The sequence below is a fragment of the Dendrobium catenatum genome, unplaced genomic scaffold (genome assembly GCF_001605985.2).
Source record: "Dendrobium catenatum unplaced genomic scaffold, ASM160598v2 fragScaff_scaffold_621, whole genome shotgun sequence".
Classification (NCBI taxonomy): Eukaryota; Viridiplantae; Streptophyta; class Magnoliopsida; order Asparagales; family Orchidaceae; genus Dendrobium; species Dendrobium catenatum.
Window position 1 is genome coordinate 19,761,892 of NW_021319083.1, and position 25,707 is coordinate 19,787,598.

General features: G+C 36.6%; 1 protein-coding gene across 1 annotated transcript in view; it reads right to left on the reverse strand.

The window, feature by feature from the left end:
- LOC110108698 (lipid droplet-associated hydrolase) overlaps positions 1-23,529 on the reverse strand; it is a 34,870-nt gene extending 11,341 nt beyond the window's left edge. The window contains exons 1-8 of the mRNA XM_028695008.1: positions 23,391-23,529; positions 19,805-19,915; positions 19,637-19,708; positions 19,520-19,548; positions 12,524-12,574; positions 3,537-3,584; positions 3,054-3,113; positions 2,859-2,941 (exon numbers count right to left, since the gene is read on the reverse strand). Of these exons, the coding sequence (XP_028550841.1) occupies positions 2,859-2,941; positions 3,054-3,113; positions 3,537-3,584; positions 12,524-12,574; positions 19,520-19,548; positions 19,637-19,708; positions 19,805-19,915; positions 23,391-23,529 (593 nt within the window). The remainder of the gene's footprint in view (positions 1-2,858; positions 2,942-3,053; positions 3,114-3,536; positions 3,585-12,523; positions 12,575-19,519; positions 19,549-19,636; positions 19,709-19,804; positions 19,916-23,390) is intronic.
- Positions 23,530-25,707: the final 2,178 nt, after the last annotated feature.

A 25,707-nucleotide genomic window follows, 5' to 3' on the forward strand; every position in this document is an offset into this window, starting at 1 on the left:
AATCTGCTCTCTTTAATTTCCATAAAGTAACTCCTGAACTGGTTTGTATCACATCACTAACTGCTCAAATATTCGATTCATCTCCATGAAATGGCACTTTATAAGACAAATCTGAGGCTACTTAGTAATAAACTAAACATATTATGGTAAACTATGATATGCTTAACCCATTTGACCAAAGAGGACCTTTGGTCTGCTGTCTGTGACTATACTAATAGATTTCTAAACAATAAAATCAAGAAAAATAATGCTGTGGTAACAAGTGATAACCCCATTTCCCACTTATACATAAAAAAAGACGGCTCAAGCTGGCAATGAATTTTCTGCTACTCAAGCAGCTGTAATGTGTTCGACGCAATATTTGACCATCTTAACTAGAAATGGCCTTCTTATGACTTCTTTGGCTGTCAACATATCCTATCTTTTTACACCCCACACTGACAGCTCATCATATGACTCCCAAGACATAGTGATGGTAACGGTCATTATTTTTGGCAAGCAGCACGTAGATATATGCTCAACTATAAAATTAACTACTACTTTTCTCTCATGGCCCCTCCAACAAGAACTAAAATGTCCATGTAAGTCACCCCAAATATTTATCCTCCCTCAAATATATGTTGTAATAGTTCATTCATCTCTTTCCAAAATTGATCTACCAATATTCTAATCCAACATAAACATCACAAGCACTAATCATATCTATAATCTCCTCATCGATGACTAAGCTAATAGAAATCATAATATCATTTATACAATTCTATTTAATAATTCCATTGTTCAACTCTGTATCCACAATGATTCATTTCTATTTTTAATGCTTTTCAACATACAATTAAATTTTACCTTCCTCGATGCCCTTGGATTTTCCCTTTTTCATTTAGTATCCTGCAACCAAGCATTATTTATTCTTTTTTTTGTTTTTTCTTTATAATTGTGTCCATCTTGTACAGCTATTTAAAGTCACCAATTCCATTTAGCAGACCAAATCTTAGTTTTAGAACTAATAAATCCTTGCTCAATTTCCATCATAATTAGGTAAAATTTTGGTGAATAACTTACAGGTGACATCCTAACTAGGGGTGTCAATATTGGACATGACCCGAAAACCCGACTCGAACCCGACACGAAAAATTTGGGTTCGGGTCAACCCGAACCCGAATCGTGTCGGGTTCGGGTTGGAGATTTCAACCCGTTTGTAAAACCGGGTCGGGTTGACCCGGAAACCCGGAATCAACCCGGTTTGACCCGGGTTCGCATCATTCGTCCATTCCATCGCGTCTGCGGTCTGTCGCATCATCTGCAGTTTGTCGAGTCGACGTCGCGTCCGCGTCGTCTGCGATCTGTCAGCGTCAAGACTCGAGCGGCTCAAGCGGTCAAGCCCATAGGGCATTCCGGAACCGGATCCGCCGTCCGCACAGCCGTTGGCCGCTGTCCTCGCATCGTGCGAGATAGCTGCCGGCTTCCCGCGCGCGACCGAAACCCGCTGCTGCGGCTGAAACCTCGCCGTCTCCACTCGTGCCCTAACGGGGTGCTGCCGCGGCTGAAACCCGTTGCTGGCTTCGCTGGCTGTTCGCTTCCGCGGCTGAAACAAGTGGGTTCAGGTTGACCCGAACCCGACCCGAACACCGACACCGAACCCCCCGAAGCGGGTCGGGTTCGGGTCCAGAAAATCGATCCGTTTGCAAAAACGGGTCGACCCGACCCGAACCCGAACAGTGTTGGGTCAATTTCGGTTTTGACCCGAACCCGACCCGTGACCCGAAATTGACACCCCTAATCCTAACCAATATTTGTCTACTTTTGAATAAAATTGGATTAAATTTTGTTGTGCCACAAACAATGATGCCCTAGTAAATCCTTGCCCTCCTAACTACACACGAATGGTAGTATGATGGATCAAAATAAGTGAATTGTAACAGTTTCACATATTTATACCTCCAAGGAGAAAGAAAAACAAAACAGCTTATCTCAGACAGATTGGCATACACCAAAAGGTTAGCTGAAACAGCTAAGGTACTCAGCATCTGTCATCTCCTAAATGTCTAGTATCAAAACATATGCCATTTTATTTATTTATTTATTTTGCATATGCCTGGAGTTACTAAGGACTATTGAGTATAATACCAAAAAATACATGGAAACAGGGGCAGAACTAGCCTTATTTCTCAAGGGGGACAAGTGAAAAACTTAGAAAAAATAAAAATATATATAAGGGTGCAAAAATATTTTATTTTGCACATAATCGTTTTTCGCAGACTTGTTTGTTATGTGTTAGAAAAGTTCAACATAATCGGATGAAAAATAGCGGGAGGCTAAGAGGCTTTTTGATTTTTGGAGGGGCAAATTACGTGAGAAAAAGGTCGGTTGGGAGCAAAAAATAAAATTCGGGGAGTGGGAGAGCGCAAATTTCAAATAACCCTTACTATACTAAATGTTCTAATTTTTTTAGGCCCCCTCAGCATTACACAGTTCCATCCTTGCATGGAAAGAAGATTTATTATTACCTCCTCATATGTTTATTTCATGAAATCATATGCATATCATCGGAAAGAGAAAACCAGATTATATTAGCTCATGGTGAAAATTCAGATATTATCCTAGAGTATACCAACAAAAAAACTTAATGAAAGCTCGACGTGCCTACAATGCCTTTTTTATTCTATTTTTTTTCAAAAGAAAACATCCATCACTCACACCTCTACTACATGATATATCTCAATTGTTTGGAATAATTGCAAGATATCGATTTAGTTAATACAAATTTCTAAGAAAGCTGATAGTGGAAACAAAATTACACTAAATAATTCTACATTTGGAGAATGAAACAAATGTAATCATGATGACATATCAAATACCTTGCAAGCACCCCAATCATGTACTGTGTTGACGAACTTGTGTTTAAAGCCAAAAATGGGTACAGAAAAATGGAAAATATCTCCTAAAAAAAAGAAGAAAACTAATTATTTTTCAAACAAGAGACAAAAAAAAAAAAAGTAAGGTTTTGGCTCCTGAAAAAGGAAATCTAACAAGCCTCAAGGAGAGAACATCACCTGTTCCGGGAATCTCTTGAGAACTTCAATGCATACATACGAACCAATAGAATGTCCAATCTTCAAAACAAAACAAAGAATACAAATCAACTGAAGGAATTATGACAAATAACCCAAACACACATTAAGCAAAGATGAAAGTGGATCCTAAAGTAAACACAAAATAGTTGGGATAGGGCTAATGATGATGATGATGATAACAAATATGAATATTTTACATATATTAATGTTGGAATAGAAGTTGGTGGACAGAAAAACTGTTGATAAAAAAAATAAAAAATAAAAAGAAAAAAACTAAAAGTTGACATTATTGCCACCCATGGAATTATTGCTTCAAAAATAGATCCTCTGTCTTGCTCGAGGTTCAACTACAAATTGATTGCCACTAAGATATTGATGAAAAAGAAAAAAATTCTAAATGAACAAAAGAAATATGTTTTTTCATGGAAGAATGCAGACTCGAGATCATGGTGGTCAATATACCAATATTATTGGAAGATGTTTATTCTGGAGTTCTTTGATGAAACCCACCTGCAGATAGAAAGATATGTAGACATCACATCTCCATCTCCAGGAACTAAAACTGAAATTTGTTCAACAAAACATGAAATTGCCAAACCAAAAATGCATTATATGAAATCGACATGCAAACTGAGCTAAACGAACGACCATAGTACAAAACTGAATTGTTTAACGAAGGGGGAAAAAAAAAGATTAACAGTCAAGATTGAAAAGTAGATAGCATTATGATATGTCCGAGAGCAGGAATCAGCAACCAAGAACATAAATTACACAGAAAAACAGCAAATTATGGCATATGTAGGGTAAATAATGATTGATTTTTGATAACTTAACAAGAAACAGAAGATACAATCGATGTACACTTAGAGAGGCAGATCGTCTCTCCCAATCAACCTAGACGCTGCTAGGAAGCCCTAACAGAAAACTACAGCAGAAAAATAACTCCAAAAATATAACCCTAATACAAAATAACATCCCAATTTAATCCCCCTCTTTTCCTCAAAAACAGCCCTAAAAGAACACCCTTTCCTTAATTAAATTCCCTCCTCACTTTGAATTCAAATTCCCCCTATTAACTCCTTCCTTAATCCTCCTCTATGCATAAGGAATGATTGGTTTTGTGGGCCCCACAAGGGGGGTCGATCCCCCAACTGTCTCGCCTCCTACAGTTGGCCCGCCCCTTGGCTGTTGGGCCGGCTGCAGGATCGATCATAACATATTACAATAATGATGTTTGGTGGAGCTACAATAGAACAAAGTGAATGAACTTTAGGTTGGCAGCATAATAAGAATCGTTTATGCTCCCATATCATAAAACTATTCATTGAAAAATTAGTCAGAGCACTAATTTCATGTCCAGGGATTGAAAATTCTAATATAGAAAAACTTGGGACGACAAATATTTTTATTCTATTCAGCAAAGAGGGGGTCGACATGATAATATGTGGTGCAATAGAAGTGCCACACCGAAACTACAGCTGCTTCTCTGCAGGTTACATAAAATAGGATGATGCTGTTTGTTCAAATTTCAGAAAGTATGCCGTGCATAGAATGTCACATAAGTAAAGGATGTAAGAGCTCATAACTATTATAATTAAAAAGAGTTATAGCATTCACCAATTGGAATCGTATCTTAACTTGCTAGAAATTAGGAGAAGGGGAAGGGTGACATGAACCACCATGGGATGCCATAAAAAGTGATCCGATCAACATGCCAAGCAGGAGATTTATGGTCTTCGACATATCAGGGTTAATATGGATTACTGATTGTAGACAAGGAAACAATTGTTTCATTATAGAAAGAGATCAGGCAATTACAAAAGGAGGACAAAGTTTTCCCCCTTTTCCTTGAGTTCCCTCTCTCACTTATCTCTTTCTCTAGCTCTCCTAGAAGCTGCTTTGTTTTTCTCATTTTTTCTTCTTTGTTTGATTTTGCACCCATCGCCCACCATTCTCTCATTGTTAATGAAGTACCTGTTACAGGGCCAGCCTAGGAGGGGCTGGCTGAACCGGTCCAACATGGACTGGTTCATGTTTACAGCAGGCGGCCTAGCAGGGGGCAAAAACAGGGAGGGGGCGGAGGCTTCAATAGAGCCCACTTGCTATTTTAAACAGCGATTAGGAGGGAAAGTTTGAATTAGGGTCTGTTTAGGGATTTTGTAAACTTCCTTTGGCTTTAATTAGTCCTCCTTTGGAAGTTAAGGTTAGGTTTATCTTGAGATTGAATGCAATTTTGAGATCTAGGGTTTGTGTTCTTGGGCTCTAGGTTTGCTAGAGATATGGAGACTCTATCTTCCTCTCAAATTGAAGAAAATTATATCTTGCTTTGTGTTTCTTGTTTGTTTTTTGAATCAAAGAAATTTCTTCATGTTTTCTTCTCCAATCTACTAAAAATTCTGCTTTGATCTTGCTGATTTATCTTTGAAATCAGCCCGTTTACTCGTTGTTTTTGCCGATTCTTGCTATGTTTGCTTGCGAACTCAAGTATTACCCTTGTGGTTACTTGCGAACTCAAGTCCTTCATATCAAATTGGTATCAGAGCGTTTTCTTGGGACCATCGGTGGCTGAAATTCAGAAATTTCAGCAAAAAATTTTCATCCGCAAGAAGTCTTCTCGAAAATCTTAAAATTTTATTTAGGCAGTAATTAAGTGGCAATTTCCTGTGAGAGTTTGGTGATTTGAACGACAGGAGTTGGGACTGAATGAGAGGGAGACATGGACTGCTGTAGGTCGTTGGGGTCAGTTAGAGTGGGAGTTGGACAGCTATTTGAAGGGTGTTGTGGCTATGGGTACGAACAGGGAGTGAAGCTAGGCTATGAATGAGAGAGAGACCGGGGAAGAGATTTTTGGAGCTGCTAGGCATTTTTCTTAGAGAATGAGGAACGTCGGTAGCGAAGCTTGCTAGAAAGCTGAAGACTAAAACAAATGGAACGGTTGTCTGTCACGAGCTCTGTTAAATCTCAACCTCACGATCCAAAAAGAAATCCATGGCTGTGAACAGTAATCCGTGGGAAGACTACCTGGATCACATTAATTCCTTCCATAGTTGATTTATTGATTTAGGAATAATTGTATTCTCATTATTATAGAGTTATTTGTTTCCTTATCAATACACCTTGTATAGATCTATAAATAGAGAGTGGATTGAATAATAAAATTTAAGCTTTTCCCTCTCAAATTCCGGTTTTAACATGGTATCAAAGCCGATCGGGAGGCTTTCATTGTCGAACGATCCAACCTTTTGACGTTGCAAGAGGCCGATGCAGAAGTGCCATTTCCGCCAGTTGCTACCGCAGACGGACGCCTCGACTCCGTCAGAGCGGTCGTCGAAGGAGCCTAGACGGACAACCACGAAGGAAACGAAGGAGACGAAGGAACGGTCATACCCGTCTGAAACCATCCGTGAGGAAGACACTTCCGAAGCTGATCGGAAGTTTGTCCCTGAACGAGAGGAGCAACGAAGCTGAACGAGATCCTGCTCTTCCGCTCGATCGACAGAAACTGCACGAAGTCCCGATCGCCGAGCGTCTTCCCCTTTCCCTTTTCTGGATCCAGCTCGGTGGAGGAGCCCGAACCCGTGCATCTGTCCCGATCCGAGCCTTTGTTTTAAAGGCTCGGCTGGTGTGTTTTATTTAAAAAATAAATAAATAAAAAAATCGACCTTTATTGTCGAATAGAAAATTTTTTTGAGCCTTCATTGTTGTCTAAAAATCAAATAGATAGTCTTCATTACTATTATTTGATTAAAAAATGTCAGAAATTAACTCTTCTTCAAACATTGACCAACTTGAGGATTCTATGGCGCACCAAGGACGTGGTGACCTTCAAAGCATGCAACCTTCCTATCATCTAAATGGGAAGAACTACCTGAAGTGGTCTCAATTTGTGAAAACCTACTTGAAGGGGAAAGGTAAAATACATCACCTCTTTTGAGGAGGACAAAAAGGAGATCCCAAATTTGGGGCATGGGATGAAGCAGACTCCATGATTATGTCATGATTGTGGAATTCCATGACTCCAGAAATTAGTGATACATTTATGTTCCTTTCGACTGTAAAAGACATATGGGATGCTGCCAGACAAACCTTCTCCAAAGCTCGTGATGCAGCTCAAATCTTTGAAGTTAAAGTCAAAGTAGGAAGCACGAAGCAGGGGAGTAAGACCGTGAAGGAGTATGCCACCATTCTACAAAATCTGTGGCAAGAACTTGATCACTATAGGTGCATAGAAACCAGATGTCCGGAAGATGCTGCGGTCCTAAAGAACTTTATTGAAAAAGATAGAGTTTATGACTTTCTTGCAGGACTAAATGTAGAATTTGACCAAGTTAGAGTTCAGATCCTCGACAAAGAGGAGGCACCATCACTCAACGAAACCATTTCTCTCATCCGCGTGGAAGAAAGTCGACAAGGAGTAATGTTAGAACCAAAGGTCTTTGAAAGCTCAGCAATGGTGATGAACAAAGAATCATCATGGAAGGAGAAAGGTAAAGATTCTTCAAAATTCAAAGATAAAGACTCACTTTGGTGCAGCTATTGCAAAAAGTCAAGACACTCAAAAGAAACATGCTGGAAGATACATGGAAAAACCCCCCAGCAAGGAGTGGAATCAAAAGGGTGAAATAACGAGCACATCGCATGCCAACAACATTACAAGTAAGCTAGAAGCTCAGTCCAGCCATGGAGAATTCAACAAAGAAGATATTGATAAATTGAAACGACTCCTGGTATCTCTTGACAAATGAAATGCTTCTTCTTCACTTGCACTCTCAGGTAAGACTCCAATTTCTATTAGTTTAAGTGCTTCCATAAATCATTTAAAGAAATTATGGATCATTGATTCAGGAGCCACAGATCATATGACCCACTCACCAACCCACCTCATAAACTATACTCCTTGCCCAAACAAAAAAAAATCATCATTGCTGATGGTTCTCTTACCACGGTAGCTGGCCAAGGAGACATCATATTATCCCCATCCCTCACCCTAAAAAATGTGCTCCACGTACCACAATTATCCACAAACCTGATATCAATACAAAAACTTACCAATGACCATAATTGTCAAGCATTGTTTAACCCTACTTATTGCTTATTTCAAGACCAGAGATCAGGGAAGAAGATTGGACTTGCTAAGGAGAGAGCAGGATTGTAGTACCTGGAAGAACCAAACCAATCAAAAAGGAGTTGCTCTTTGTTATCCCTAGTCGATAGGAACTCTACTATTTGGCTTCATCATTATAGACTAGGACACCCATCTTTCGATGTCCTAAAACATATGTATCCACAACTTTTTCATAAATTAGACAATAAAATTTTTCATTGTGAAAACTGTGAGTTAGCTAAGCATAAAAGAACCTCATTCCCAAAAAAAAAGTGAGAGACGTGCTACTCCTTTCTACCTTATTCATAGTGATATATGGGGACCCTCTAAAATCCTCAATATCTCTGGGGCACGCTGGTTTGTGTCATTCATTGATGATTGCACTAGAGTCTCTTGGATCTATCTCCTTAAACATAAATCTGATGTTAGCACCATTGTTCTCATCTTTCATTCCATGATCAAAAATTAATTTGGGGTAAAAATAAGGAGTTTCCGCTCCGATAATGCCAAAGATTATTTCAACCAAACCCTTTCCTCCTACTTCCAAAGTGAAGGGATCATCCATGAATCCTCCTGTGTTCACACCCCACAACAAAATGGGGTTGCAGAAAGGAAAAATGGTCACCTTCTAGCCTCTACCCGAGCTTTCCTATTTCACTACAATACACCCAAATCCTATTGAGGGGAAGCTCTTTTAACTGCAGCGTATCTCATAAACCGACTACCTTCAACAGCCTTAGGCCTCAAAACTCCAATGGAGACCTTGTCCTCTTTTTACCCAGAGTTTCGAACCCATCATAATCTTGCACCCAAAATCTTTGGATGCACTGCCTATGTTCATATCCACAGCCAGGAGCGAGGAAAATTAGATCCAAGAGCACTCAAATGCATCTTTGTTGGCTACTCTGCTACCCAAAAAGGGTATAAGTGTTATCATCCACCCACAAAAAAACCTTTGTCTCTATTGATGTTACCTTTGCTGAACGAAATTTTTATTTTTCAAAAACCCATCTTCAGAGGGAGACTGAACTTGAGGAAGATGAGGAAAATGAACTAACACCTCTTGACCTTCCTCCACCACCTCAGAACAATCCACCTAAAACCCAAGAAAGGGAAACAAATGACAACGCTATCATTAGATTTGGAAAGGTTTACTCCAGACGTACATGCTCAAGCTGTGCTCCAAAGCAGATCCAAGAATCTGAACCATCTCCTGGAAATAAGGTAAGTTCACCACCTCCCTTATACCCTATAAATAACTCTATATCCTTCAACAACTTCTCATCGTCACACAAAAATTTCCTAATTACATTAGAAGATATCCATATTCCTAAAGATGTTTCTGAGGCCTTATCTGATAAAAATTGGAAAAATGCCATGAAGGATGAAATGCAGGCCCTGGAGAAGAACAAAACATGGGAGATCGTCAACCTACCGATAGGAAAAAAATCGGTCGGCTGCAAATGGGTGTTCTCAATAAAATACAAAGCTGATGGCACACAAGAGAGATATAAGGCAAAACTAGTGGCAAAAGGGTTTACTCAAACGTATGACATTGACTACCAAGAAACATTTGCGCCTGTAGCCAAGATGAATACTGTCTGAATCCTACTCTCACTAGCAGCCAAGTACAATTGGCACCTGGAATAATTGGATGTGAAAAATGCATTCCTGCATGGAGACTTAGAAGAAGAGATATTTATGAAAATACCACCAGGGTTTAAAGAAAAACCTGAAGGTAACAAGGTGTGCAAAGTGCAAACTGAAAAAAGCTCTATATGGGCTCAAACAATCACCAAGGGCCTGGTTTGAAAGATTCTCTAAATTCATGCTCTTGAATGGGTATCGACAGAGTCAAGGGGATCATACACTATTCTTTAAACATTCAGACTCAGGGGGAGTCATAATATTATTAGTGTATGTTGATGATATTATTTTGACTGGAAATAATGAAGAGGAGAAAGCCAGTTTAAGGAAAAGTCTTACTAAGGAATTTGACATCAAAGAACTTGGTAGACTAAAATATTTCCTCAGAATTGAAGTAGCTCACTCCAGCAAAGGAATCTTCATTTCACAACAAAAATACATCAAAGATCTTCTAAGAGAAACAGGTAAACTAGCCTGTAAATCAGCACAAACACCAGTAGAATCTAATCTTAAACTGGGAGAAGCTAAAGAAGATCCAGATGTAGATAAAGGAGCCTACCAGAGACATGTAGGGAAATTGATCTACCTCTCCCACACTAGACAAGATATAACATTTGCTATAAGCATGGTTAGTCAGTTTATGCATAATCCAAAGCAGATTCACATGCAAGCGGTAGATAGGATATTGCACTACCTTAAAGGAAGACAAGGAAAAGGGATTCTCTTTAAGAGAGATCGTGGAATAACCCTAGAAGTATACACGGATGCTGACTACGCAGGATCACCGGTTGATTGAAGATCTACCTCTGGGTATTGCACATTTCTTGGAGGTAACCTAGTTACATGGAGAAGCAAGAAACAGAATGTGGTGGCAAGATCCAGTGCAGAAACAGAATATCGAGCTATGGCCTTGGGAATATGTGAGCTACTATGGATCAAAATAATTTTAGAAGATTTAAAGGTTAAGTTGGATGAGCCCATGAAGCTACATTGTGACAACAAATCAGCAATCAGCATAGCCCACAATCCAGTCCAGCACGACAGGACCAAGCACATAGAAGTGGACAGACATTTTATTAAATAAAAACTAGACAGTGGTCTAGTAAGTGTTGACCATGTATTATCAAAGGATCAACTTGCAGATATCCTTACTAAAGGATTGAACAGTTCTGCCTTTCTTCGAATGATTGACAAGCTAGGAATGACGGATCCATATTTTCCAGCTTGAGGGGGAGTGTTAAATCTCAACCTCACGATCCAAAAAAGAAATCCACGGCTGTGAACAGTAATCCGTGGGAAGACCACCTGGATCACATTAATTCCTTCCATAGTTGATTTATTGATTTAGGAATAATTGTATTCTCATTATTATAGAGTTATTTGTTTCCTTATCAATACACCTTGTATAGATCTATAAATAGGGAGTGGATTGCATAATAAAATTCAAGCTTTTCCCTCTCAAATTCCGGTTTTAACAAGCTCAATGATTTTGAGGAACATAGACGGTGAGAAAACAAATGATGAGTGCAACGTGTAATTAGGATAATGAATTATGCAAAAAACGTGCTGAGTTGTAGATTTATAGCAAGACGTGTTAAAATAGGAGATATGTGAAAGCATGGGTGGGTGAAATGAAGTCAATTAAATGATGCTTAAGATAATAGATATTAGAAGAGGCTTTTTATTATATAATTAAATACATATATATAATAATATCGTGTTGTTATGAGGAGAATTATGTAAAAATAAAACTAATTATTATTTTATAAATTAAGAAATGCCCATCACGTGATTTGAAAGATCTAATAGTGGAATTTGATCTTCCACCATCATCTGCAGCTATTTATCCCACATAAAAATCACTACCTAAAGTAATCTTTCAATCAACCCAAATTAGATTAATTTATACCATTTTAAACCCCTCATCATTCCCTCATAAACTCCAAAACATCTCTCTAAATAACAAACTAAAAATTTCTAATCATTGCTAGACATTATTCTCATCAAAGAGCTACCCACAACCATCAATCAGGATCATATATGAGTCGAAATATGCCACCAACAGGCCCAATGTTAGCAGTCACTGTTGGATGGCATTTGTGCCTAAGGATACCATACGTAATATCAAAGGGACAATAATCAATTTTCTTGAAGGTGAGTCTTCTTTATTGCAAATAAATGAGAAAAACCTGCAGAATTTCGCAAGCTAGCAGGTAAATGGTAACAATTTAAGGACTTTCATCGCCCAACTTATCTGAGAATAGTAGGACCAGAGAAATTAGAAAGAGTAGACTACATCATCCCTAAGAAGTACCGCTAATGAAATATGCAACCAGTGGAGAAAATACTACAGGGAATTCACTTTGGACTGATGTGTCACCTTTCATCATACATTAAGATCTGTGTGAAAGATATGATGGATGGAGATCCAACTGCTGAAGGAATACAGAAAACTTTTATCCTCGCAGTTAAGGTCATAAACATAACAAATTTCATGAAGTTCTTACGTCATTACTTAAGCTGGCCCGAAATACTATAAAATATAACTTTAGCTAAGGGATGAGATACAGAATTTGAAGTAGAAGCATAAGGTAAAGTAAAAGAGAGTGTACACATTTATAGAAGCAATTTCTGCATCTCCAGTAGGTGGTATAGTTTAGAAGTGTTTGCATATGCCAGGAAAAAAAAAAGGAAAAACCTTGTGATTTATTTGCTCTTGTAATGAGAACATCCTTCCATATGCCATGTCCTGGTAGAAAAAGTAACCCATATATCATGGTATTTCATAAATGAAGAGTATTCTTCAATAAGAAATTATATGAAATATAAAAATCCAACAGCAACTCTTTGTATGATAAAAAGCTTATAGTGTGCATTCTACATAGAATTACAGCAATAGTGCTATTATTAGCTAAATTTAAGAAGAATGACAAGTAGAAAAGCTCTGCCCAGCGCATCATTCCAATATTGATGCATTTTTGTACATGTAATATCTTGAAAAACTTCTCTTATTGCTCATTTTATAAGGAAAAAGTTTAGATCGGGTGCTCCAACAGCAAATCAAGCCCAGCACCTAATCTGTTTCCATGAACAAATAGCCAAATGCAAAGAAGTGATTAGTTGGAAAAGCCAAATCAGGGGAAAAAAAATTGAGCCTGCGTAGCAACACGCGGGCAAGTGAACAGCAGATGAGCTCTTATAGATCTATTTCCCAGTCATTTCTCTTCTTCCTTCTCCCACTCCTCTGTTCAAATTCACATTCACCTCAGATATAAGCATCAACTGAGATACCACAAACGCCTTCTTATCATTTTGTATCTGTTCTTCAAGAAAATGATCTCTTGGTTAATTTTCTTCCATGTTGCTTCTGTCCTGAAAACAAAACTGGGTTTCAATTTAACACCATGCAACCCCCAACTTCAACATAGCCCCTTCATAAGAAATGCTTGCGCTGTTTTCGGAATATTTGGTTTTAAGCACATTAAATTTTGCTATTAATAAATTTTATTTTCTGTTTTATTATAATGGCTTGCACTTTTTCAAAGTTTGACATCCACGATTCTAGATATCATGCAATAAGTTTTAATGTATTGTTGTGTGTGTGTGTATATATATATAGTGTGCGCTCTCTCTAGTAATTTTATCACTATGATTCAAATTTCTATTATGGGACTACTTGTAGCAGTTTCAAACGTCTTTACTTTTCATCTCAATGTCTTGTTGTTCCAATAGATTTGTCTTTCAGATTTATTATAATGGTTTGCAGTTTCCCGCATGAATGAATGAAACAATTCAGGTTTGGCATGTCAATGTCGGCTCAGAAGAAGAGGCATGCACTTTTATAAGGTTTATGCTTGAAAAATCGGATTTCGTGTTCATAAGCAACATGCAGCGTACAGAACAAATAGAGTTATCAATAACAATTATTTTTGCTGTGATGAGAAAGGGGACAACATCAAGCCTTTATCCCACTATGTGGGGTCGGCTACATGAATCATTTTTTTTATTGTGTCTGTTAAAAAGGTTTAAAATGGCGGGCATTTTTTGTTCGTGAGGCGAGGCATAAGCCTCAAGGCATTTTGAGGTGAGACGTAAGCCTCAAAATCTAAAAATTACGTAAAGTAAAAATAAAAGGTAAAAGAGATTTTTTTATATAATATCTAAATAATGTTGAAGGATGACATATTAGCTTTCTGTTGAATTATGAAGAAACAAAATTACATACATATGAAACACAAAATTGCACAATATATAAATTGATAAATTATGTGAAATAGAATTGAAATTCAAATATTACATGCGCAAAATAACATAAAGTATATGAATTACATAAAATATCATATAACATCAAATTCAACAATATTTTTTTTCTTTCTCAGTTTCCTACTCATCCATATTTAATTCTTAAATAAAGCTGAAATAATTAGCAACAACTCAGAAATCGTCTGTACTATTATTGCTAAAGGGATTTTTATTTGAGTCGTTGTTATAGCAAATTTGTCTTTCCCTTGCCTCAACTATAGGGTCCAATACCTCTCAATCTGCTTCTTCTTAATTTATTTCAATAATGTTCTTCTTTAATAAATGTTTGTCATCAACATAAAAATAAGAGTAATACTCCTAAATTTATAGAGAAGATGGTGGTTGCATGTGATTTTCAAGTGAACTCTGACGACAGTTGTGGGTCTCCAAAAAGATTCTGCTTGCGGGTGTCGAAATGTAAAGAGTACGATCGCATTAACCCGTAAGACAAAACGGTCGTAGGCTTTTACACTCTACGCAAGCAGGACAATGGAAAAGCAAATTGGATCATACATACGATTAGCTATGGAGGATAGTGGCTCTCACCTACATACCTCGATAGATAATAATATGTATAAGCCTATAATCACGAGATTTCTCCCATCCGATACATCAGCTCGAATGGGGCTTATTTGATGTGGGTGTCGGTTTCTCATGGGCTCAAGCCCCTGTGATTAATTATATCTTAGGCCTCATACTAAGAAAATTCTCGATTAAAGATGCTATATTATTCTCTCCAAAGGCTTGGCACATAAGGGAATATCTAGGCTCTCATAATTCAAAGGAAGACAGACTCAATTAGACTATTCACTCATACACGGGTCACATAAGCACTCGGCCGGTCCGAAGAGAAATTAGGAGTCACTTCATACCACATGCATGAGAGAAAGATGGAAGCGCCATCATCAATGTGACATGGATGGGTGAGATTTATAGCGTCTGAAGAGTGGAGAGCTTACCCATCGATAAGGCATGTAACGGTATACCAATACAGTCAGCCTTTGATCCTAAATCTATGAGGGACGTATTATACACCAGGTACTAACGCCTACGACCAAACCAATGCAAGACACCGCGAGGAAACTTATGACTTAAGCCCCACTAGGGACCTAAGAAGCCCCAACCTGGATTCATCACCCTGCTCGAAAAGGAGTACCAGCTAAACTCCATCTAGCGTATTAAATCCATGATATCCAGTCTTATACAAATGTAAGAGTGGTAGGAGGCACAAAAAAGAAAAATGGCACTAAGTTCGGCCATGAATGGTACCATGCTTATGCAAAGTGAACTATCCCTCTATGTTAAAAAAGAAAATTTATATGATTGACTCAAAGTTATGCATGTGTAGGTAGGGTCAATCAGGACTGGCTAGTAGTCACTGTAAAGTAAACAAGGCTTGAAATATTAAGTGAGTTTTAAAAGGTGACCTACAAGGGATCATGCATTAATTTTAGAAAAAGTTGGTTGATTTTAAATCCTATATTTCATTTCATCTTAAGAAAATTTTAACTTTAGTAAAAAAAAAAAAAATAACTTCCTAAGAGCCTAACGTAAAAACTCCGTCTGAGCCACCCATAAGCAAAAAAAGTATGCAATTCTATTACGCATAATAAACAAACAATTACACAACAAATAATAGTTAATGTCCATTAATGTAGTTGGGTTATGCAATACACCCCTGGAAAGTAAAAAAAAAGAAAGAAATGCAGTTGAGCTCAACCATATATACAACTCAGCCTAAATCTATACACAAATAAATCGATGTATGAGTTCTTGATTGATCTCCACATACTTGGCCTCCTGCCTTCTAAAATACAACTTGGTGACGATAAGAGATCTCCTCTGCACCCTCCCTCTGCTACAATCGTCGAAGTAAAAAAAAAGTGATTAAAAATGAGAGCGATCACATTCGTCGATTTCAAACGTCTAAATGGCACCTGATTTGAGCCCGAATTAGGCTCAATTTGAGTCGATTTGAGTTCGATTTATTTCGATTAAATTTGCTTGACGAAATTACACCCAAATGGTCGCAAATTCAAGCCAATTTAAGCTCGACGAGGCTCCATCGAGTCGATCGAGTTCAATTGAACATAGCTGGGTCTGATTCAATTTAACTCGAGTTCGATTTAAGTTCAATTAGGTCCAATCGAGTCGATTTAATAAAATTAAACTCGAGCAGATGCAATTGAACCTGAATCGACACCGACTTGAATCAGATTAGGCTTAACGGAGTTCAATTAGCCTGATCGAACATGCTTGAAGGGAATATCATATCAAAATTGAGGTCAATAACAGTTAAGACGGTGGTGGCTATGGCGAAGTTAGTGAACTGGAGGTCAAGGCAGTTGAGAGAAAGTTGCTGCGCTTTGGGGGGTGCAAGAAGGCGTGATTTTTTGGGACTTTTGTACAAAATTTAGGTAAGTTTTAAATTAAAAAAATGCATAAATAGAGTGAGGCGTACGCCTCATGCCATCAAGGCGAGGTGCGCCACAAGGCGGGCTTCATCCAAGATGAGGAGTAAGCCTCATAAAAAAAGTTCGAGGTGTAAACCTCGAGGCTTTTTTTACTGGAATTGCGTTGAGGCGGACCTCAAGGTAAGCCTCATATTGTGCAATTTTAAACAATATATGTTAAAAGTCAAATTCTCATTTAAATCTAATAAAAATTATCATTTCTAATATTTTCTAATCAAGTTTTTTTAGGCCTACCTCTACCTCTCTTAACATAGGCCAAATCTAATATATCCACTCTCCTAACTGGTTCATAAGAAGGCTGATGTTTTATGTTACCAAACCATCTAAGGCGACTCTCTCTAATCATATCTGTCACTGGAGCTACTCAAACCTTTTCACGTATATGCTCATTTCGCATTCAATCTCTACGAGTAAAGTCACTCATCCCTTTGAGCATCATCTTTGCAACACTTAACTTATTATAAGTTTCTCTTTTAATGGCCAATATTCTGCGTTATAAAGCATTGCAGGTCTCACCACCATCTCATAGAATTTTCCCTTAAGTTTGAGGGATATTTTTCTATCACACAATAGGCCCGATGCATTCCTCCACTTCAACCATCCAACTTGAATTCTACTAATAATATCCCGATCTATTTCACCATCATTCTGGATAATATACCCAAGATATCTAAAACTTGTACTCTTATTAATAACTAAATCACCAAAAGTCACAATCTCTCCATTAGATCTATTATTACTAAAATTACACTCCACATACTCGGTTTTAAATCTACTCAAACGAAAACCTTTAGACTCTAAGGTTGACCTCCTATTTCAGGTTTACCTTCAACTCCCTCTTTAATCTTATAGACAAGAAGTATATCATCAGCAAAAAAGCATACACCAGGATACATCATCCTGCAAATGTCTAGTAAGAACATCCATGACTAAAGTAAAAAAAAATATGGGCTTAAAGCTGATCCTTGATGTAATCCAACTGAAATAGGAAAATACTTGGTCTAACCTCCTTGTGTTTGAACACAAGTAACAAATCCTTAATGACTTGAGTATAAGCATTATTACCCCATTTCTTTTCTAAAACTCTCCATAGCACTTCTCTTGGAACTTTATCATAAGTTTTCTATAAATCAATAAATATCATATGTAGATCATCCTTATTCTCCCTATACTTCTCCATCAAACCTCTCAATAAATGGGGGGGTTGTGACTATGACAGGAGAATAGAATATAATGTTCACAAGCAACATTTAGGATACAAAGTAAATGGGACAATCAATAACAACTGTTTTTGTTGTGCTAATGACAGAAAACTACATTAAAATCCAAATAAAGTTTAAGGAATAGTTGCAAAGCAGCATCAAATTTCAGGTCAATTGGGACAACTAATCACATAGCATAACTATGTTATTGGAAACCCAAATAAGGTCCACCTACTGAGGTCAAAATGCAAGATAATGAGTAAAAATCAAGTATTCATTAAAGACGTGTGATGTGGGTATATCATGCTTGAAAGCATTTAACTATTTTGAGAATGTAGCTAGTAGTGCAAAAAAGGTTGGATTTATACAAGTAGATTGTGCAAAATATCAAAACAAAGTCAGATGACCTAGATAAGAAAGATGCTTAATTGCTTCTCAAATAATTAAAATTAAGTCAAATTGAAGATTCGTCTTTTTTTAGGATGTCATACAAGTCATTGAAGTACGGGGGCGAAACCAGCCTCTCTTATGAGGGTGGGCAAAATAGAATTGTGAAATGCATAATTTTATGTATGAAATAGAAAATGGAATTTATTTCTTAAAATTTGGGCAACCGTATTTATTGAAGGTGTGATAAATAATTAAAATGTTTATTCTTTTAAGAAAAAAAATTCGGAATTGTCAATTACCTACCCTGAGCTCTTCCTGATGGAATGAATTGTCAAATTCTTTTGGATTGACCGAAAATTTATTTTGGATTTTAGCCATTTACACTCTTTGGATATGTTATACTGGAGACAACTTTCCAAATAAAATAGTATATGTTATTCTATGCACAAAAATTTGGTGTTAATCACCATAGTAAAACTTTGAGTGCTGAGTAGGGATGTAAGTGAGCCGAGCCGGCTCGTGAGCTGGCTCGAGCTCGACTCTTTATGAGCTCGCGAGCCGAGCTTATCGAGCTCACGAGTCGAGTTCGAGCTTGAGCCGGCTCATTAATTATTTATTAATTAAAATAATATATAATATGTATTATAATATATTAAAATATATTAAAATAAATGTTAATGAATACATATTTAATTAAAATAATATATAAAATGTATTATAATATGTGTTGAAAGTTGGGATGTCAAACTTGCTTGGGAGTTGGGACGACCGTATTGAATTTTTTGGAGAAAATGGCATTGTTTTAATTAAAATAATATATACAATATATTATAATATATAGTAAGCGGCTATCATTATAGCTAGCTTTAGCTGTAGTACTTGATGTCTTGTCCAGAGTGACAGCTGCTCAAGTGCAAAAATACAGGCGGGAAAATGTCTGCATGCGAGAGAAATGAAAAAAAGAGGCACAGGAGGGAAAATGTAAAACTGAATCGAGCGGCTCACGAGCCGGCTCAAACTCAATTTTAATGGGACGAGCTCGAGTTTGAGCTCGCTTTTTGAGATCGACTCGAGCTCGCTTTCCAACTAATGAGCTGAGCTCGTTAGTGCTAAAACTCGACTCGACTCAACTCGTTTACACCCCTAGTGATGAGCATGAAATCTACAGCGTGCCTTCTAACTGTACAACAAAAAAAAAAGTGAAAAACTCTCCAAAATAATATTAAAGAATGCCTTTTAACTTTTCTGAAACGCTTAACCATCTTTCACAGTAAATTAGCCATCGCTTTCTTTTGATAGAAATAACAAATGATTGAAGAATAGTACCTGTCTTGAATGGGATATATGCCCAATTGCTGGATATCAACATAAATGCGACAATCATCAGCAAATAATAGAAGCAACAGAAATGTCCTGGTAAATTCGAGAGCTGATATTCCTCACCTGTAATAGATGCGCAACCCCCAAGTTGTTCGTAGAGAGCTTCAACAAAGTCCTTGTAAAAAGAAGCGACGCCTGCAATTATACAGGAAAATAATCCAACTTGAGGGACCGTTTTTCTCATATGGGAATCAAGGCTTTAACATCATGGGGAAAAAAAGGCATGGCTACCTGGATTCCCTGGTATAACGACAACATTCAAAGAGGCCTCTTCAGACTCTACTTCGAGCTCAGTCGAAATCTGCTTCCCACAAAAAAAAAAAAATCCTTTCAATCGCGCCTCTTCGCATCATATATCTAAAAACCAGCTTTAGCATAACAAAAACACTACTTATCAGTAAGAAGGGAAAAAAAAAAAACGGAAAATGATACCCAGAGACGAGACAATTTCTTGCAGTGGCCCTCTTTCTGTAAAGAGATGGCAATTCCTCATCATCCATTGAGCAACTTTTGTAGCCTGCAGCAGATTTCATCCTAGAAAGCAACAGCGTTCTTTGATGTTAAATTTTCTACGGCCGAGAAGGCAGACCAAAAGGCAAAAGACACTGATCAACAAGCGGAGTTAGAAGAGCATAATAAGAGAGCAAAATCTTCCTTTTTTATCAATATAGAGAGCAAGCAATGTAAGAAAAAAAAAAAATCAAAATTATGAAACCTTCTCTTCAATTGAGGAAGAATAGGGCAGGAAAGGCGAAAGTTGCAGCGAATAGAGGAGAGAGTTATGGGCGAAATCGATGGTGGCATGTGAAGCAGGCTAGCAGCTGCTGGCTTTATACTGCATTCTGTCCTCCTCAACTCCCTTCAAAAGTCCAGCGTTGCTCGGAGAAAAATGTAATAGAGGAGTGAGTTGAGTTTGGTATGCTCAAGTGATTGATTGAGTTGAGTTTGATTTGTTTTGATTAATTATGGGACAAAAGCATAAGCATCTAAAAAATTCACTCTTTTTACGCAATGACTTTATTTCATGATATTTACATATCTAACACATAAAACTTTAATATTATATTCTTACAACTCATATATAATTTTAATATCAAATATGTCACTTCTATATTTCATTTTTATCACTCATACCATCATATAAACTTTAATGTTTCATTCCATGCACTCATATTTATTCTATGGGGGATATGCATATAATATTTAAGTTTTAGGTACTAGATATGTAAATAACATGAAATAAAGTGGTATGTATGTAAATCACCCTTTTTTTACTCTTTTTCTATATTTTTATAATGAAAAAAATATTTTTACAGTCATAATAAGAAAGACTTCATAAAATGTTTTTACATATTAAGAATCAAACTATGTTAAACTATTTCCATTGATATTTTATAGAATTAGATTTATAAACTTAACCTTGTGACATTATATGAGCATATTTGTGTAGACTTAGTTAGATTGATAATTAATCTTATGGGTAGATGGTTATAGAATCAATGCCAATGTTAGATTGTTGGAACCCAATCAAAAAAGTATTTCGTATTATAACAATTCAAAAAAAATTGTACAAAGTTATCATAAATGGATTATGCTTAGTATCAACAATAGTGTCTTTTATTGTTAATAAAGAAACTAGGGATCTTATGAATAGCCATTAATAGCAATACCAAAGAATTACATTTGTGTAACATGATTCAATCAATTATATCCTCCACATGTGAATATCTTTCCCCTTTTTCTTTGCAGTTGAAAGAGGTTTGTTATTCTTATTTCTCTAGCAAAAAGTATTGGAAGTATTAGAGGAAGTTCTAAAAATAATTACATTTTGCTCTTCTATCTCAAATCACCTTGATAGTCACACTATCATAAGCATAATTCTCATCTCTATCAACACTAGCATATGAATCTAACTTACACCCCTCCATCTAATTATCATGGTTCTCAAAATTATAAGTTTTTTATGCTAATTTGTACTAAAGCTCTCTAACTGCATCTTCAACTTAATATTAATAATGGATCAACAAAACAATCAACCTGCACCTTCAACTCAAAGCGTATGAGAGAAGATATATATCACTTGAAACCATTTTATTGAGTGTAAAATTGATGATGGTATGAAGCCATACAAATATCTTCATTGTGGAACAATTTATAAGGGTGGAGGCATTAATATGATGAAATAACATTTGACAAGGATTAAAGGTAACATTGCTTCTTATAAGAATGTGTCACATGACATTCGAGATCATATGCATCAGAATGTAAAGGAAATAGCAAAGATAAAACAATAAGTACAAGAAGACATATCGTAGAGTTTTGATTTGTTCAGTGATGAGCTAGTTGAGGAAGAGAGGGGCTCATGTTCAGTCACAAAATCACAAAATTTGGATACACATGATAAAGGGATTAATAAAGGGAATAGAAAAATTGATGAAATTAATAATTTTCTTACACCAAAATAAAATTAGGATCTCAATCATTCATGAAAAGTGTAATATTATCTACGGACCAAACATAAGATATAGAATAAGACATAACATTAACTGGACCAACCCAAAATAAGATTGTAGATTAACTTATATCATTTGAGTGTAAAATAAAATATAGACTTATTATTTCACATTAATGATTTGCATATAAAGATAACTTAGCTAATATATATAATGAAGATCACATACCATGTGAGGATGCATAAGCATTTGGGATGCGAGATTTTGGTGAAGGAGGGTTTGAGAATCCATCATTTAATTACACAAATTTAATGGACGATTATTAGATTTACTAGGAGTGTTTTGAGTTTTGAGTTTTTTATGTAAATTGATATAAACAGTTGAATGTCAATTATTACTTTTTGTCTCTATGATATTAATTTCAGACTTTATCATCTCTATGAGTTTTGAGTTTTTCTTATCAATTAGTATAAAGTGTTTCAATCTTGCTATAAATTATGAAAATGTATGTTTTATATTATCTATTTTATACATTTATTAATTGTCTATTTTGTCATATATTTTAATTCATTTTCTTTTATTCAATTTATTTTTTAACAGCTTCACATGCTAGAGAAAGAGAACTGAAGATAACATGCATTCCTCAACACCCAATGCACAATAGAGCTCGACAAAAGGTAAGCATTTTTTCCTCAATGCAATGTTGTTTGGTCATCCTGTGCAAGAACCGGGAACCGCTGGATGGCCAGACCACCTAGTGCAAGAACTTGGAGCCGCAAGATGTATCGTTTGGTGAGTTATTTACTTATTTATGAAATATTTGTTTAAGTTGTATAGACTTACTTCATGCCACATTTATATTATATGTTATTTATTTATGTTTTATAAACATAATTGATGCCACATTTAGATTCTTTGATTAATTTGATATGAAAGTGGAATGTAGAGTGGAGGTATTAGAGAAAAAAATTTATTTATTTTATAATTTTTAATAATATTATTATTTATGACGTCGTCCGGCTTGACCCCGGTTCGATCGGTTGAATCGTGAACCTCTCCTTCTTCCGGTTTGTTGTCCTACCCAGTTTTCAAAACCTTGCTACATAATGTTCACACTACAGAAAAAACAGTCAATACTGGTGGTTTTTTCCGGCGGTTTAGAAGGTTACACCGGCGGTTTTCAGTTATACCGGCGGCTTGTCGGCGGTTCATAAACCGCCGGAAAAATTGGCGTAGGAAAAAATTCACCGGCGGTTTTTACCAGCGGCCTAAGTTTCCGGCGGCGTAGACCGCCGGTTAATAGCCCTCTTTGTACCGGCGGTTTGACGGCGCTTACACCGCCGGTCATTGTACCGACGGCTCACCGGCGGGGAATTCACCGACGACTGGCCGGCGGTTACGGCGGTCGGCGAGCGCCAGATAAACCGCTCGGTTCACCGCCGGTGACATACCTGCGGTTTGACAAAAATATCGGCGGTTATTAAAACCGTCCGATATCGTCATTTCCGGCAGTTAAACCGCTGGTTAGCCGCCGTAAACCTGTAGCACCTGAAAAAAAAATTGTCAGCATCTCCTCTATTTGAGGGAGATTCACCCTAGATTCTAAATCTGCACATAAAGCAATATATAACAACAAATTTTGGGCAACACGCCGCTATATTCAATCAACTATCACAAATATAAACATAAGCACAACCAAACAAAACATTAAATGTAAACAAATTTAATATGTTCGGGTTACAAGTTCACAAGTTCAGAAATTCACAAATTAACAAGTTCACGCCGCCGGTATTTTTAATGTCCGGCGGTTTATCCGGCGGTTAAACGACCGCCGCTATTACCGGCGGTCTAAATCTAGAAAACCACCGGGTGAGCCGCCGGGCAAAGCCGCCGGTATTGGTTGTTTTTCCTGTAGTGTCATAAGATTTAATAGTTTTTTTAGCGGGGCTATATTATATACCATAATATGTAATAAAAATATCTTAGAGGCTCAAAATAATTTGAAATAATTATTTTGAGCTTGTTGAGTAATATAAAAATAAACAAAACATTATTACTAGCATATGGTCTAGTGGTTGTTAAATAGCCTTCATCAAATCCTCCAACAATAATAGGCACATTAACCAACCATAGCAACAAACAAAACAAACCTAACTAAACTAAGTTGTGTGTATATATATATATATAGGCGGAACCAACCATAATTTTGAGGGGGGCAAACTTTTAAGTAATTGTTCGCATATATGTCGGGGGTCCAAGGGGGTTCGATCTGATTTGGAATTTGATTCATCATTCCCTAACAATAACACATCTACACAATGTATTTAATTATATTGGGGGCAATTGCCTAAAGATCATAGTATTTCAATATTTTTAGGGGTGCAATTGTCTAAAAACCCTTGTAAAAGACTAAAATCGGGGGGTTCCGCCCCTATATATATATAATATCGCACTCAATAAAATTTAAATATTGTTCTAACATGTATATAAGTAATAACACTGATTGCAACATATGAATATGTACTATGCATTTACATCATAACATTATTCATAATTCTTAAGAAGTAATATTATAGATATGTCAATCCAATGGATATGAAGTATCATAAGTCACCCACATACCCAACACACTTAGAACATTCATATTAATGATGTATTCATTTAGATCACACAACTATCATTATCATACATCCAATCGCTCTTATACGTTTGAATGCTACATACAAAATCTAATGTGATAATCACCTTAAGCAACATGCCTACCAAGCATCATATGAAATATTTTTTATAGGATATGTATTACTTCATATTTAGTATGAAACAGACAATAAAATATCGAGCAACATATTTAACTCTTGATGTCATGAACTATATAACATTGACTAACATGTTGTGTGTAAGATAGTTATAGCAACACTATATACAATTGTTGCGTCCTGTAATATTCGCGGCGGTAGAAAAATATATTGTAAATAGGCGTGAGATCAAGGGCGAATAGGGAGTGATCGAATGGACGGCCGATGCTAAATCCTATGACCGTGCACCGTTCGTTAATCATTTGAGGGCCTTAGTGATGTCAGAATTCGGTGATCTTGGGCTCGTTGGATTTGTCTCGTCGAGACGTTCGATTTGAGTATAGGATCGTCAAAATAGAGGACCGTTTGGTAACCCAAATTATAGTTTGAACCTTCCAATGGCACCTCGGGTCCATGATTCTGATCCATTTGGGTTCGGATTGGGTCGAACTTGGTGTCGTTAGATTCGTATTTCCGAGACGCTCAGTTTGACTATAAGCTCGCTGAAATCGGAGTTCACGTGATCCCGAATTTAATTTTTGATGTTTCCAACTTGATTCTGCATCGAGATTCGTGCTCGATCAGGATAAATTCGTGATGACGTATCAACAATCTTAATCAAATATATATAATGTCAATGAATAATAAAGGATCAACCATTCATCATAATTCTAAGAAAGTCAGTGTCGTAAAAATATGTCACATTTATAATAAACAAAATTTCAATTTATCAATTTAAGAGTCACAGGGGTTTAAGAGTCACAAGGGATTATATTCATCATAACAAATATGCTTATTTGTATATGCAATATGATTGGTTATTTTATAGTGTATGTATAGCTGTCAGAAGTTTTGAATGATGATGCATAACTTTGTAACGTGAAAA